This window comes from Lepeophtheirus salmonis, chromosome 9 (assembly GCF_016086655.4).
Source record: "Lepeophtheirus salmonis chromosome 9, UVic_Lsal_1.4, whole genome shotgun sequence".
In the NCBI taxonomy this organism is placed as follows: Eukaryota; Metazoa; Arthropoda; class Copepoda; order Siphonostomatoida; family Caligidae; genus Lepeophtheirus; species Lepeophtheirus salmonis.
This window is the reverse complement of record NC_052139.2, coordinates 23725429-23743092: the sequence shown is the minus strand read 5'-3', so window position 1 is coordinate 23743092 and position 17664 is coordinate 23725429. Positions and strand designations below refer to the sequence as shown.

General features: G+C 31.4%; 1 protein-coding gene across 1 annotated transcript in view; it reads right to left on the bottom strand.

Moving 5' to 3' along the window:
• The window catches only part of LOC121124724 (uncharacterized), a 35645-nt gene extending 21319 nt beyond the window's left edge, over positions 1–14326 (bottom strand). The window contains exon 1 of the mRNA XM_040719908.2: positions 14018–14326. Within this exon, the coding sequence (XP_040575842.2) occupies positions 14018–14155 (138 nt within the window). The 5' untranslated portion in view covers positions 14156–14326. The remainder of the gene's footprint in view (positions 1–14017) is intronic.
• Positions 14327–17664: the final 3338 nt, after the last annotated feature.

Sequence of the window (17664 nt, the reverse complement as noted above, 5' to 3'; positions counted from 1 at the left end):
CTATTATAAACTTCACTTTTTAGTTTTGCTAAAATATCAAGCAGTTGAATAAAATGAGTAAAAAAATATAAGCTTCCAAATAACCTACTTAATTTTACTTGATTTTTGTATGAATTAATCATTTATCTTTTTTATGTTAAAATGAGTTTTTTTTTATCAATTCATGTTACGTTTAATCTTCATTATACAGTTATTTCACATCCAAGATAGAATTGTGAAGGATAATGTAGGTTGGGGGGGAAAAGTAATTTCGTATTTTTCACTTTATTTCAATGATTTCTAAGAAGTCTTAAATTCATCCAATTTAAGCAAAGTAAGGCTCCCTATTTGTTCGATAATTTGTTGCCAACGAGAAACCAAGTTCCTAATGCCCTTTTCGGTGAAGCCCTTGTCTCTATTGGTAAAAAAACTAGGACAACAAATTTTCACATCCCTCTATTAAGGCAAAATTTGTACATCCATGCGCGTTGGTCATAGACAGGAACATGTGGTAGTCAACTGGTGCTAGGTCAGGATAGCAGAGCAGATACATAAGAATTTCCAAGTCGGATGTACTGGATCTTCTTGCGCGTCATCAAAGATGTGTGCTGCATGGCGTTGTCTTGATACTGTCTCTTTGTCTCTTATTCACTCTTAAGCAGGCCACTTTTGTAAGAATGCCCTCTTCAAACGGTCCAGTTGTTCATACTAGAGGTCAGAATAGAGATGTAAAAAATATTGCTCGAACAACCCTTATGTAACACGAACCGAAAGAGTATCGATCCTGTTTGCATCAGAATTTTTGGGGTCGCTTTCGGCACGTTTTTCACTTTCAGATAGTAGAAATGTAAAATATACCGTAATCTTTCCTTTAATATCTAAACGATAATTCACGACTGAACAGGCCAAGTGCAATACTGTTAAAAAACGTTTATAGAATATACTCGCACCTTTTCAACGCATTATCGTTTGATCCGATGTGATTAATAATGAACAAGATATACCTAGTTAAAAAAAGGATGGAAAATAATATATTAATGTTTCCTAACCATGTGTAACGTATAAATAGTTTTTATTTTCATTAAACATTATTGAAAATGTGATTGTCTACTGATATTGTAAAATATAACTGAAACATTGCTCTAAATCGCGTGTAACGTAAAATAATGTAAAAACGTGATTTTATTTTTAAAAAACCTCTAAATATCTAACCTATGTCGGTAGAAGGTCAAATTCATATGGGTTTCAGCCGGGTGGCGTTCCAAGACCTGAATTTTGTTGCATAGTATTATAATTGAACTAAATTAATAAATATACAACTTTTTACCCTTTTTTTGTATTTTTTAATACATTTATATTATTTAGTTTTGTATCAGATTTAAATACACATGTACTTTTGGTACTACTATTGTACCCGTTTTCGTATAAATTGATCAGTCAGCTAAAATAATATTATTATTATTATTTTCATTGGTTTGCTTTATAGCGTATGACCAAATTTAATATAAAATGTTAAACATAGAAATAGATTGCCTTTGGTTTAAAAAACGCCACTTCTAAGCCCTTTAATTTTGAATAAGGAGCATCATGAAAACACTCAAAGAATTACCTATAATACCCCAATACCGACCAATAATATTATCCTGATATAAAGGTGTATAATGGCCCGTAAAAATAAAAATCCTTTTTTCATTAATTTCTTCTTTTTTTAGCCTGCTTCTATGTTGACACGTCACATTTATAGTTTAGATCTATATATTATTTACTTTAACTATACAAATTGATTATAATTTGTACTTTTGTTTGTTTTTGGTTTTACCTTTAAAAAAATACGATAATAGACAGAGGTGTATGAAATATGCCATAGAAAGTGGGTGTGCATTTTTCTAGTTAGCAAGCTCTACAAGTTGGGTTGTTTTTTGTTTTGTTTTCCAAGGCTGCTATCATTGTCATTTGTTTACTGAGACAAAACATCTCTAATTATAAAGTAATAACCAATATGTGTGCTCAGGAAGAACAGAGATTAACAATAAGGGTTTGTTCGTGATTTATCAGCGTAATTGAAAATAGTATGACAAAGGGTTTCTTGTAGTTCATACCAGAATGCAGGGTTGTTGTTTTTTTCATTTTTGAAGCTTTTATCTTTATTCTTATATTCTTCAAGAGAGAAAATACAAGAATAAAGTTACCACTAGTATGTCAAAGGCGAAAAGTAACACTGAGGATTTGTTACAGAGCTATCATCTATCGTCATGAGTATAAGAGCATGGTTGGACTCGAAACAGAACTGGAAATCAACATTGGAGTAACTCCTTCCTATATCATTGCTGGATACGAAGTGGGATCTGTATTTAATTCGTAGCTAATTTAATTAAACGTCAGAACAGCTAAGCTGCTCTCCTCTCAAACATCCTTCAAATACTCAGAGTGTTAATTTTCGATTTCTTTTGTTTAGCATACCGCCAGATAATATTATATTAATCTATGGGACTCAGTAGTGGTGAAAATAAAGTTGACTTAAGTGCAATTTAAACGCAGATTGTGAATATATATAGCCTATTAATGAAAATATATCAACACCATTTTCATTGAATGGGGAATAATTTTTGATCATTTTCATTGTGAGAGGGGTGGCGTTCTCCCCCTCCCACAACCACCATCACCTACAACTCGAGCACTGGCTATAAGTGTAAGTCTTTTTTTTTTGACTTGGAGTAAATTGAGGATCGATATTGTTACAAGATGCGGAATAGGAATTTCATCCCTCGCGGCTGCTTGCAGAAAATGTAATAAAAAGTCATGACAGCTAAGCTCCTATCCTCTCTAGCATTCTTCAAATTGGTAAGCTTAACAGGGTTTTTTATTAATATACATCACCTGGACATATTTTATTAATATACAATGTTAAATTCGCTAATTCAATTCACCTGTCAAAAAATCTCAATTTGGAAAAATTACACCCTGCGTCAGTTTTATGTTGCTGTGTGCAGAGCTGTGGAGTCGGTAAATGAAATGCCGACTCCAATTCTATTATTTTGAATTATCACTAACTCTGATTCCAACAAAACGTTTTCTAATAATACATTTTAAAGCCTTTCTAAGTACTATTGGGTCATTTGAGTCTAGAGACTATAAATATTGGTTTAGCTTATAACTATATGTTTTGTTAATACATTTATAAGCTTCTGAACATCATTTATGTACTCATAGAACAATAAAACACCTCACGTTACTCTAATTTTCTGATGACATTGACTTGTCTCATACTTAATCATTTATCAATATTTAATCATACACTAGATAATCCAAAAGGATATATATATGGCTAAACATATATATTTTGAAAAGTACAATTTCCTATACCCATAGCTTTAAAATAAAATGCATATTTTACTTACATCTAAATCATTCAATAAATACATTTTTGTACATAAATGTATGTACACTGTTCAAAAGAAATTTATTTAAAGTGTATTTCAAATGAATATAGTAAATCTACAACTTTCATTAGATTTGATAATAATAAATCGCTTTTGAAGTATTTATGGGTTTATCTACACATAGTATATTGAAGAAAAAAAACTTTGCCTAAATATATAGTCGAGTTATATAATTTTGATAAATGTATTTTTCAATATTAAAATTAAATAATAATTATACTCGTATAGTAATAGTAGAATTCGACTACAGACATGAAAATGCTCAGTATGATATTATGGGGAAGGATCGTAATGGACACTTCCATCTATATAAATATATATTAAAACATACATACAAACACTTTGCTTTATTAATATAGATTTGTGAATTAAAATTAAAAATTGTATTTGAGGTAAAAAAAGAACAGGGGTAACTGGATAAATATGGGCCCAGAGGCAATATGGTACACTTTGTTTTGACACCATCTTTAAGGTATATTGTATGCAAGGTAATTGCGCCACTTATGTGAAGAAGGCATGTATAGTTTTTTAGCTTTTTTTTATTTGAATTAGCTCTTCTTATGCTGTGGACAATTATCCACTATTATCGAATAATCATTCCATATTTGGAAGAATGAACTAACTACCAATTGATTTTGGGCCTAGTTTCTGTTTATTTTTGGAGAAAGTTTCCAAGATACAGTATAGGTAACGACATATCCAAAGATTGTTTCAACAATAATAACTAATAATTACATTCTAATAGTAATAACATTGGCGTATTCATTGTTTCCAAATCATTAATCAATAAAAATGTAACCATAATCCAGATCCTATTTTATTAAGATCCGAACTTTGGGAACAATGCTCATAAAATTCCGCACAAGCATCTGTCTCATTTGGTTTCGGATCTAGATAATTTTCAGGGTTATCAAATCCAATTATTTTATATAAGTCATTTATGGTAGAGTTAATCATGGCTGGTACTGCTCTATAGCTCAAACCGAACCTCCAGCTTGTTTCCATTGACTCATACAAGTCATATCTATTTATTTTATTACAAAGTTCCTGATGCGTTTCATTATATTTTTCCTCATTTTCAATGCTACTAAATTGAATTGCATTCTAATCTATAATTGAAATCAAATTCAATTCTGTATCATCATAGGACTGAAAAGATCCCTTTATCTTTTTTGATGGTCCGGCTCATGTAACAACTTTATTTTATTTCATTTTCATTTTTCTGAAATGGATTCATTTCCGATGAAACAGTTATGTCTTTTTTCCCAACTTATCATTAACTTTTTAGTTGTATTCTGATCAATACATCTCTACCTCACTATATCCATGTAAGTATTTTGAATTTGAAATCTTTTGATCTTCTTCACAGATGCAATTAACAAAATCGATGTCTTCAAACTTGACTATACCCTTGAAACACCGGCATTTGCAGCAAATAAACATATTTTCGAATGAATTTGACATCATTTTAATCAATTCTGCATCTTTTTCTTTTGAATTTGATATTTTGATGCTAGTGATCCAGCTTTGACAATATATCACTTTACGTTCACTTTGGCGTAGCTGTGTTCTACATGGTGTCCACGATCAATTGGAACTACTTTAAACTTCATCCAGATCCATAATGTGGATATTCGGGGTTAAATCATACTAATATAATAGGTTGCATGAACAATACACTTTAACTTCCACCACAATTGTTTTAACAACAAACAATAGGCATCATGGAACAAGCAAGGAGAGACACTATCCTCGAATTGGCTCGCGCGTGACACAAGCCTCTACTATCTACAAGCTTCTTAACTACCCCAAGACCACGGTATACCGGGCCTTCAATGCCTGGGATGTTGAGGGGAAGGTCTGCTGCAAGGCCCACAACATGAGAAGTGACCGAATCCGCACTCCCCGCTTCCTTGAAGGCCTCCAGAAGTCCATCAAGGCTTCGCCGGGGACTTCCTTGTCCAGGTTGGCCAAGAACCGTGAGGTGAGCAAGTGAATGAGGACCTCGGGTACAGGTCATACCGAATGGCCAAACAACACATCCTCACGGCATCCCTGAAGGCCACCAGGCTCATCTACGGTAAGTGTCTCCTCAATGACCTGAAGAGCCATGGAGGAAGAATTATCTTCTTCTCTGACGAGAAGAACTGGACTGTCGACAGAAGCTATAACGTCCAGAATGACAGGTGGCTTGCCAAGGAGAGACAAGAGGTCCCTGCAGTCTTCACCACAAAGTTCCCAGTCTCCGTGATGACCCTGCGTGTCATCTGCAGCACCGGTGAGGTGCTGGCTCCTTTCTTCTTCAATCCCAAGGAAAAGGTTAACGCGATAAGGTACTGCGAAGTCATGGAGGAGTTCGTCGTCCCCTGGATGAAGAATACGTCCGCTGGGAGGGAGTTCATATTCCAACAAGACTCAGCTCCCGCACACATCTCCATGAGGACCACTAACCTCTTCAACTCCCACGACACCACTTTCTGGGATCGCAACACCTAGCCCTCCAACTCACCCGTTCTCAATCCGTGTGATTACTACTGGTAGGGGAAGTTGGAGAGGGAGGTGTGCAAGGTCAGCCACAAGAGCATCGCGGCCCTGAAGGGCTCCATTACGAGGAGTGGAATGCTGTCGATTCTGCGGAAGTCATCAGGGCATGCAAATCCTTTCGGGGCAGGATGGAGAAGATGGTGGCTGCTGAGGGAGGAATTGTTGAATAAATTTATTGTTTAATATTATGTCTAACTTTTTCATATTAACAAATACACTCCAAATTCCATTTTTATCAAGAAGGTTGAATTTTAAGATAGTTCCAATTTATCGTGGACACCCTGTAGAGTAGGTAAAGATTAGTAGTGCACAATTTCAATCAAATAAAATTGATAACGTTTGTAGAATCATGTTCTTTTCTTTGTCAGATAACTGTCTAGAATTTTTCGAATTTGAGTAAAAATGTTTAAGGTTAAAATAATAATTGACTATGTTGATTTGAAAAGGCAACAGAATCATTGTTGAATGGTGAGATAAATCAATAAATAACCAATGATATCGGAAGGTTTTGATCCCTAATTTTGTTTCAATTTGATTTGAAATACATGAATTTCTTATTTCTTAAGACCTTCAAAGTTTACGATTGAGTATTTGAAAAAGTCTAATATATTAATTTGTTTTGATGACTGTTTGTTACTTTTCTGCTAAGGGAATATGTTCAGGCATATAAGAAGTATTTCTTCTCGCAACTTTACATTAACTTTAGAGCAAATCTTTCAAATGACCGTGACGAATTTTGGAAAGACTTATAGTAAAACTAAAACTATATTTGTAATTCTTATACATGCCAAATTCACCCACTAAATTCACACCTTTATAGTAATTTTTTGGAATTAAATTTTTTTAAATATCTGAAAAATTAACGTATTTTGGAAAAATTTGTAAAAATCCACAGCTGTCCAAAGAGAAATTAAATTTTAAGGGAAAAAATTAAAAAAATTTACAGCTGTTTATAAAAAATTAAATTTTTTGAAGAAAAATTTCAAAAATCAATTGCTACTCCTAGAAAATTATTAGTTTTGGAAGAAAATGAAAAATTAAATTTCAAACAATAAAATTTTTTGAAAAAAAGGAAAAAAATTTTATATATGCCAAATTCACCGTCTAAATGCAAACCTTCATACTATTTCATTTTAAATATAATGGTAACTCTGTTCCATAGATTAAAAAATAAATAAATGCATTTAACAAAACACCTCGATGTGTATGTATCTAGATTGATAATAAGGAGATCGATATAAATATGCATCCATTATTTTTAAAGTAAAAAGGAATTATTTCACAGAACATTACGTATTTTCATTTTAACAAAACTTTGATCCCTTGAGAAGCTTTGATGCTTTTTGCATAATCAAATGAGAATATTAATTTGATTTAAATGTAGATACATTTTACATAATTCTGACACAGTGATATATTTTTGCATTTTTTAACTTTCCATCAAAAGTAGAAAGGAAACAGGTAGACAATCAGTTAGTGGTTAATAAAATACAGGGAGTTCTACAATTAAAAAAATCTATATATTGCTGGCATCCTGATGTGTGTAAAACCTAACTGGAGATATCGTGATAAAAAATGGCAACTCTGATAGATGATATATCGTTAAAAGAGATCACTGTATTAAAAGGGCGTCCGTAGAATTATATATATGTATATTCATTTTTTATTTTTTGGGGAAAGGGTTTGGTTTTTCAGATAAAAAAAATTGAAAAACTAATTTACAAATATTAAATTTTTGAGAAAAAAATTTATCAACTTAACTTTCAAATAATAATTTTTGTGAAAAATCGACATTTGTTCACAAAGAATTAATTTTTTGTGGGAAAAAATTAAATTTTCAAAAAAATTCAAGAATCCACAGTTCAAAAGTAAATAATCCTTATTTTGGTAGTAAACTACAGGCCCTCCACCCCACCCCCTGCGGATGTCCCTGAATAGTGATTCTTACCTGATAATAGTAAGTACTAATAAGCATAAGTGTATAAAATGTCCAGAAAGTGGGAGCGGCTAATTCTAGATCATAATCTGAACAGGATTTTTTATTTTCCAAAGCTATTGTCATTGTTATTTAATCCTTGAAGACAGAACATCAAAGTGTTGAGTAATAAATGTACTTGGACTCATGAAAAATGAAGATTAACAATGAGGGTTTGTTTTGGAATTATAATTGTAGTCTTTGTTGGATTCGAAATAAAAATTGTGGATTGTTATCGGAGTCTTTCCAGCTATTATGTCTGAATAAAACCTCTTTTCTTCCCAATTCCGAACAGTGTCTAAATAGATATTGAGAATCTGTGTTTATTTCCATCCTCGTACCACTCCATACACTTGATTTAATAATACGTCGTGACAACACCTCCCCAAAAACCCTTCAAATTGTTAGAGGGACAATGTTAATTTTCGGTTTCTTTTATTTTGACATACCGGTAGTACATATATCACTTCTAATAATACCCCGTCGATCAGCAATATTTTCTGAGGAAAAAACAAATCATTTTCTAGTTTTGGACTAACATCCACGCAGGGTTGGCGTTTTGTTTCACCTAAGTCAATAAATTTTTTAAACGGCAGAATGGAAAAATTTTACAACGTCATTTACATGTCGTAGTTTGGACAATGTAAATGGAAATTTCTCAAAATAACGCTAACTTATCCCACATAAGAAGATATTTGATTGGAATTTGGATTATTTTTACTCCAATATAACTCGAATCAGTATGCAATTCCACTTTTTCCTTCATCCATACGATATTGGTTGTATAAATTGATAAATCTGTAATGTTAATTATTCTATCATTCTTGATCATTGAAAACTTGATCCTAATTACTCTCAAAAATGATTAGGTACAACAATACTTCTTTTAGTTCGAATTTAAACAGTGCGGTAGTTTCGCCGACACAATGACATAGACTCTATTTCAGTCTTATTAAATTTGACTCACAATATATCATTGTCAGTCAAATTTAATTAGACTGAAGTTCAGTCTTTGTAATCTATCTAATTAAATTTGACTCACAATGTATCATTTATACAACAGAAACCCTCGAAATATGTAGAAAACTTTTTAATTTATATATATTTGAAGAGGATTCTATTCAACTCTTTCAAAAGGCTTAAGGGTTTGAACCTATGTAATTAATTTTATTATTTGTGGTTTTCACTACATTAAAAAAATTGAACAATTTAATTCATACATGATTAAAGTAATGAAGCATAAAGTTACATTCAACACGCCACTGCGTCAAAAATATTGTAAAGTAAATACTTAAATTTTCCTAAAAAGAACTCCTAAAGCATTCATATATAGCACTTATAATGATTTGCTCTTGTTACATGACAGGTTAATCTTACATTTGATACAAATATTTATATATTAATATGCTTACAATTGTAAAAGACATTAATGAAATGATTTTTTTTTTTTTTCATTAATCAACTTTTTACACTTAATAAAAGTAGAAATATACATTGAATATATTTAAATATACTTGAATATAGTTTCCTTCTCCAACAAGAGAAAGAAAAAAGCTCTAATTAAATTGTAGCCAAGCAATTCTTATCAACTATGGGCTAGTTCTTCAATAGTGGTAAGGTATTGTTCAGAGCTTAATTACAGATATTTTGAATGTTATTCATCAACGCTCAGAACACTAATTAGGGGAAAGAGAAGTAGAAAATCGACAGTTGACAAAAATTTCTTAGGAGTGTTTACTTAAACGTGTCTTGAGCATTTAACTGATGAGCACGATTAATAAATCAATAAGTACCTCAACTTTGAAAATATTTCTTCTAAGAAATGTCATTCTGCACCCTACAACAAAATCAGAAAACAAAGTGTCAATTACAATAATGTCAAACCAATGATTTCCCAGTGGCTTTCCTAAATTTTAATTTTTCAATTTGTTATTTCCTTTGCTTGAGTTATTTCCCGGGCACTTCAAGCTCATAGCATGCTTCCACAACAATGATCTAATTTCCATATGAACTATTTTTCCTATTTCTAATTACAAAACTGTTACATATTAATACAAAAGTCACATTCATACTCATAGCTCTTTGTTTAAATTCATGTATTTTTTTATTTGACAAAACATAAGGTTCACAAGAATTTGGTTAGATAGCTGAGTTCAGTTTTTATGTGATACGAAAAACTAGAAACTCTTCCATTTACAATTACTTCTTTCAAATAAATTAATGCATCATTACAATTGTGTAAAATATGCCTAGGTTGCGTGTAAGACTTTTTTGAATTGTAACCTGGAAGGTATATTTTATTTTCCAAAGCTGTTAACATTATTACTGATTTTTTGAAGAGAGATCATACAAGTGTCAAGTAATAACTATTGTGTGCCCTCATGAAAAAATAATGAGGCTGTTCTCTAGTATTTATACTAAGTTTAATTCCTTTTTGGACTCGGAGGCATTCCTACCTATAACATTATTAGAAACAGAGTGGGATTTGTGTTTATTTCCTTCATCTTATAGTTTTTGGTATATTATATAAAGAAATATTCTTCGAATTATTAGTGTGATCACTATAATTTTCGGTTTCTTTTATTTTTTTTATACACATTTTGCTTTTCATATTCAATCCCTATCCTAAACTGGAATATCTGTATGTCTAAACTGTGCATTTAATTAGTTTAGTAGTGTTATTATGAGTACAGTTAGGGACATTTAGATTACAGAACGAATTTATTGGCTAACAATCCGCTGAATAAGGTGATGTACATTGTTTTGCTTTTTAATAAAAAAAGGTTAAGAGAGATACAATGAATCTTTACGAATGATATACATATTTAAAAATAAAAAAACATATTTTTTTAATATGAATAAAAAAATTACAAATTTGCAATGCAATTGTTTACTAATGTGTATATAGTATAACTATATAGTTTAATATAATTAGTATCGCTATGTACTAAAAAGATGAATATCCTTTGAAAAATGACATAATACTTAGTCAATAGAAAAACAAATGGAAGGAATAATTTCCTAATTTTAAATGCCCCTCACTGGAAATACAAAATGTACTACGCTTTTTACCTAATTTGATATAATATTTTTATACAAGGTGGTCCATAATTATGGTCCCATCAACCAAATATATACTTTTTAGATGCTTAATATTCTCCTAGGTACCATGGAACAATATCTCATTCAATATGTGTTACATGTCAATAATAAAGCAGACTGGGATTTAAAAATAAAAGAATTTAAGAAAGAGAGATTTGACTTTAGCTATTTTACTTTGTTAGAAAGAATCATATGATTTTTAAAAGGACATTTTGCACCTTTATATCAGTAAAACATTACTTGTCCATATGAAATAGTTATATGTAAGGCTTGGAGTTTATTTTATGATCCACATTTCAAATTGAAGGTCTTAGAGGTTGCGTTTTTTTTAATCAAAGCCAATCTATTTCTATGTTTAACATTGTATATTTAATTTTGGTCACAAGTAATAAAGCAATAGGAAACGGAGGATTCTATCAAATAAATCCAAAAAAAAAATTGTATAGTTTAAAGAGCAGAACTTCATTGAATATCTTAGCTTACAAAAATAATTCTAACTTGACTTTATATTGGCATGTCATATACGTAAGTTTTAATATATAGATGTTATACATAATTGACGAAATTCCCCCAAAAAAAATCTAGAAAAACTCTTCTATTCTCTTTTTAAAATTGATAAAAATACTAAATTGTTTTTTTATAAGAGTTTGGATTTGTATTCTTATAATATTTGGCTGGAATATGCCCCTAATAAGATGACTGATTTCCAGATTGTGGAAACGTCATGTGGAAGGACTATTAATTTTGTGATTTTAGATATATTGAAGTCTTATTCAATATTTTCAAGCAGTGAACATATCCCTTTTCTTTTTTTTTTTCTTTTTTTTTTTTTTTTGGGGGTCTTTTTTTATTTTTTTCTTAAAGAAAGGTTAACAGATACATTGAAGATCTGATCATGGTTTTATTATTTGCCATATTGTATTGAAAATCTAATATTCCTATTAATATCGCTACTATTAGTTACAAAAAAGTCTAAAAGTTGTTTTGTAATGAGATATTTTCCAAATTATTTCAGGTCCTTCTTTCTTGTGCCTTTTTCTGAAGGAACGCTATAGAAATAAGTGTGTTGTGGACAAGATCAGTACTAAGTATAGGTCAAAAAAGAACTAAAAAAGGGAAATCTTAATAAAGTTGATTTTGTCTTGTTTTTAACAATAAAAACAAGAGGAGGCGAGTTCAAAACGAGATCAAGTCATTCAAAATATGTCCAGTATCAAGAATTACATCAATAATAGAAATGTTAATATTTGATTAACATTAAAGTATGAAGTATAGGATATGTTTTATTGCCCCAAGTTAATTTATTTAAGTTTTAATGCAGGATGCATTTTTGCTTACACAAACTATATAGTGTATATGGTTGTTCAACCCAAAACTGGTTTAACTTTTGCTTCGAACTTGATTAAAGTTCTTGTTTAGAAATACAATTTTCTGTCCTAGCATTAAATAAAACTACTAATATTTATTTATGAAGTTTGATCATACTGGGAAAATATAATATGTAGTGATTTACTTTTTTGAATTCCATGATATTTGATAAACCTTGGGGAACAGGATTTTTGTCTCCACAAATTGTATGGAAGGATTGAATTTATCATGGAGCACAAAATCTAAAACTGATCTTTATTTTAATTTTTCAAAGACTCATACTACTTAATCATGACATGATTTTTATGAAATCAAGAAAAGACAGCTCAGAACCATTTTTTTATGTGTTTAAATACCATATTAAAACTATATTTTTTATTCAATACATCCTCCTTTAGATGCAATAACAGCTTTTAGACGCCGGCAAAAAGATTGGCAGCTCTTCACAAATAAGGTTGTGTCCACTGTCATAATAGTTGCTCGAAGCGTATCCAAATTTGGATTATAGGTAATGAAGACATTCTTCTCCAAGACACCCAAACCGCAAAGTCCAGGGGGTTGATATCAGTGCTGGAGGAAGGCCACATAGATGCAGGTCAGAAGTCAAACGATTTTTGCAGAAGTTTTGGTTGTTGTTATTGACTGTATGAGACTGTAATTGACTTCTAGATGGCAGTCTGGACGGAGATGCCAATGATCTCTGCAACCTTATTAGAACTGACAACGGCGCAGATTAGATCGCGTTGTCTTTTTTGTTGTTGCTTCAACATTTCTATACTTAGAGACATGGAATTGAAACAAAACATATTTATTATTCTTTCAGCTGTCATTTGGTTGCCTAATGAAACCTTGAAATTAAAAATAACGGGATAAAATCGTAGTTTAAAACGATTACAAGTTCAGGACTCTCACTCTGGGTAGTAGTTCGAAACTTATATCGTTCAGAGGAAGATTACCAAGTCTAATAATTTTCCAGGATTCAAATAATGTAGGATCCATTCAGGGAGGTTAGGGAAAACAAAAAATCGAACAAAACTCAAATAAGATGCATTTATATTTTATTTTTTAATTTGTCTTTTTTAAATAAAATATGAAATATTTTTCAATAATTTATATTGTATAATATTTATCATTACTATGAATGATGAATAATTTATAAAGGCCTGAAGAAGAGTGTCTTAAAACAGAAGTTAATTGAGCTCAGAACAAGATACAGAAACTATAAAGACATAATTGTAATTGTGATACGCTTTTGCATAAGCTTCATTTATCAAATGTTTCATTTCCTTATTGTATTCATGGTGAAAAATGACTCCGAATGATATTAGTTCTGAATTTACACATACTAGATATTCCATACACCAGAAAGGTCTGAGAAAAACGGAGATCATTTTTTTATTCTCGTCTCAAAGATAAATTCTATACGCTTATCAAACTTGTGGATACAAATTTTCACTCTCCAATTATTCCCTCTGTATTTTATATATTTCATTTTAAATCATGTCCAAAATATGTCCCTTAACCAACACCAAGGAATCAAAATCTTACCTATCTTTGAATGTTTTGATAATTCAACGCTATAAATCTGTACAATTCACATTACCCATACCTTATGCTCGACGGCCTTTTCTCCACTTTCAGCATCGCACCCTTGCTCCACATTGGCTTTATAACTCATTTCCTTGACAATGGCTTCATATTTATCTTTGAAAACTGACAGGGATCTGCCTAGTTTTTCAGCCTCCATGTTTGTTTGTTGCTTTAATGAAACATTCACTAATATCACAGTCACTCAATAATGTCTATTATATCCCAGTCTCTTTTTTGATTAATTAGTTAAGTATTCCATGAGTTGTAAAAGAATGAGTAAAGGTTTCTTTTAGGATATGGCTGAACAACTAAGAAACTAATATATATTATTATATTTATAATACTAAAAAAAATAGGGGGAATGGTAATGTCCTTCTTACCCCCCTCCCCCTCTCCTTCCTGTATTTTTTTTTTTTTTTTTGCAAGTGAAATGTAGAAAGAAGAAGCAAGTTTATAGTCTATATAACAGTAAACAGAGAAGAACAACATGATATTTTTTGTTACTTCCAAGGGCAAACTGCATTGTGGAAGTCTCCCTTTCTTTTTCTTTTTTTTGAAGTAAGTAACTCTGTTCATATGTTAAGTCCTTGTTACTTTTATTCTATCTCACAACCTCTCCTCAAGAAAAAAGACCCAGTCAATTCGTCTTCCTATCTATAGAGTTATAAATAAATACTTGTTAGGAATTATTGAATAATATCTTAAAAAAAGAGATTATCCGAATTCAGCCAATCAATGTTCAGAATTTACCATGGGAAACATAAGTAGAAAAATCGAGAGCAGATAAAAAACAATATATTTTTGTAGGTTAGGGAGCAAATATATACCCCGGTTGTTCAAAAGTTTTAAATCTCTCATTTGACACCATAATTATTTTGGCAGCAAATCAGTTAATCGTGAAATTGATTGGCTGACATTAAAAAGAGATTAAATCCTCATCACAGAATATAAATAGGGTCAAACAAATTTTCACCCCCTCAGTCGTCAGTCGTTTGAAGCCAAAGTTTTTCTTAATCAGGAAAAGCGCCGATTAAAATTAATGGACTTCTATCCAGAACAATAAGCTTCAATTCGATTAAATATACAATTAAAAATCTATGCAATATCGAAAGTGTCAACGATAAACCAAGATCAGGTAGCCCAAGGACCGCACGAAGACGGAAGAACATCGAGATACTTCGACTAAAAATTTACTGGGATACAAAAAAGATTAATGTCCAAATGTGGATGAAATAGAAATTTCAACGTCGTCATTACGTAGAATTGTCCATGAGGATTTGAAAAGGATCCCCTACAAGTTAGTGTACGGTCAAAACATCAATGTCAGTACCAGAGCGAAGAGAGTCCAACGTTGTCGAGATGTTTTACAACTTTGAACGCCGAGGATGAAAATTGGGTATAGTTTATTCTGTTATGACCTATCAACGTTTTGCTTCTTTTAAAATCAATGTTCTGACTTTTATTGGTTGAATTAGAATTAGCTATGATTAAGCGTCGAAACAATTCTCAGGAATAATTAAAAGGTAGTTTCATAGTTAGAAAGAATAGGTCCAGATTGGGCTAACAACTAACTGAATTTGGGGCTCTTTCCGGGTTTATTTTTGTATGAAAAGTTATATACACATTCGGGCTGTGAAAAATTCCCGACAATCATTGAACAATAGTTTCAAAGTTGGCCAGAAATGGTTAGCTCCCAGCTGATTTTGTTCCTTTCCTCCGCCACAGTGTATTTATGAATGAATGTTTAATTACCCATTAGGCCTGTGAACAATAGCCAACAATTATTAAACAATAATTCTATAGTTGAGAAGAAAAGGCTAACTTCCAAGTGAGTTTGGCATTTTTTTCCCCTGTTTATTTTCAATGAAAAGGTTGTGTGATACAATCAAGTTAAAGACGGTTAGGTTAACGCCGTAATGGCTATATGAACTTCCTTTGATCATATATTAATATCATGTTAAACCCTCTCATTCCTTATTTCCATTGGGGGCTATGAAACTAGAGTTGTCATTGAATTAATCTAAAGATTTTTTTTTTTAGTACAAAAAATAATAGAGATTAATTTGAAAGCACTTTTTGTTGTTTTTTTTATTCGTGTGAAGTTAAAAGTAAAAAGAAAATGAAGGGGTATTTTCATGGACGTAATACCTGGACAGTTTCTCTTTCTTTCTATTTCACTCTCTCTCTCCTTTTTATTTTCCCCTTCTTTTATTATTGTTATTATTCGTTTCCCAAGGCTTTCATTGGGGAAAACTTCTCTTTTACACAATTTCATGATACACATTATATGTACGTACGTACTAGTGTTGAGACACGGTCCAAGTCCGAATTATTTTTTCAGTTCTGTCTAAAGTGATTTGAATAGGCCAATTTGAACGGATATTTTGGTCCATACTACCGGCATCTCCTTACCTGTATTCTATCAAGCAACCTATCCTCCAAAAAGTAACAGAAAAATGTTCCAAAATCAGTTGGCAGTAAACTTAACTTTTCCAAACATTAAACGATTATTCAAGGGCATCCGCTGGGGGAAGGCCGGAGGGGCTAAGGCACTAAAGAATTTTTCATTCTTTCAAGAAAATTAATATATGAATATTTAATATTTGAAATTTAATTCAATTTTTCGCATTGATATCTAGCTAAATTAAATGGGTATGGATTTTTGAATTTATTTTTCAAAAGAAGTTTATATTTGAAATTGAATACTTCGTTGACAGCTCTGGATTTTGAATTGTTTGTGAACAACTATGGATTTTAGAATTTTTTTTTACAAGAATTTAATTGTTCAAGAATGGCTTTTGGGGGCTACAATGATTCAATCGTTTGTCAGAGATGGCTCACTACTAAACAAAAGCTCCTTTTAATTAAACCAATCAACATTCATGACACTGATTAGAAGAAAAAAAGAAAAAACAGCTAACAACAAAATACAGGGTATATTTCTATGTAAACAAAGTAACGCTGCTCTGCAGATCGAAATTTAATCGTTTTCAACCTCTATTTGGGGGTAGAGGGGGAGGGAGGTTCTCAATATATAGACCCCTGTTTTTCCGTCTCAATCTATGGATCAATTTTCTACCCACTCCTCATTAATGACATGTACGAATTTGATTTACATGAATTGCGACGATGCTCACCAGTTTGAAACACAAATGACTTCATCAACAATTCATTTATGGAATTAATCTTGAGTCTAGATTGAAGTTTAATTGAGACCAATTCTGACACTAATTTTATTTGAGACTGATTTAGATGAAATTTTTGTTTGCCCCAGTCCGGAACAGGTCTCTTTATAGAATCGAATTAGTTGAAATTAAAAATAATCTTAGACCGGCTTTGATTTTCAAACCGAGCCCCAACACTCATGCATAAAATTGTATGTACCAGCAGTAGGGTTAGATTAGAGCTATAAGTTTTGAGTTCGAGGTTTTGAGTACTGAGTATGAGAAAAAAAATTATTTTTCATTATGTTAGTTTGAATACTTTCTATAAGGCAGTTCTCAAAAACTAGGTATCATTTAAACTAAAGAAAAAATCACCCCCAAAAAAATATGTAAGCGGAAATTAACATCAAATGACCCAATTAAAATGTAGAAACAACTACGGATGGGATTCATATAAACTCAAATATTGCAATTTTTGCTCTTTCCAGCTCCATTTTAGTTG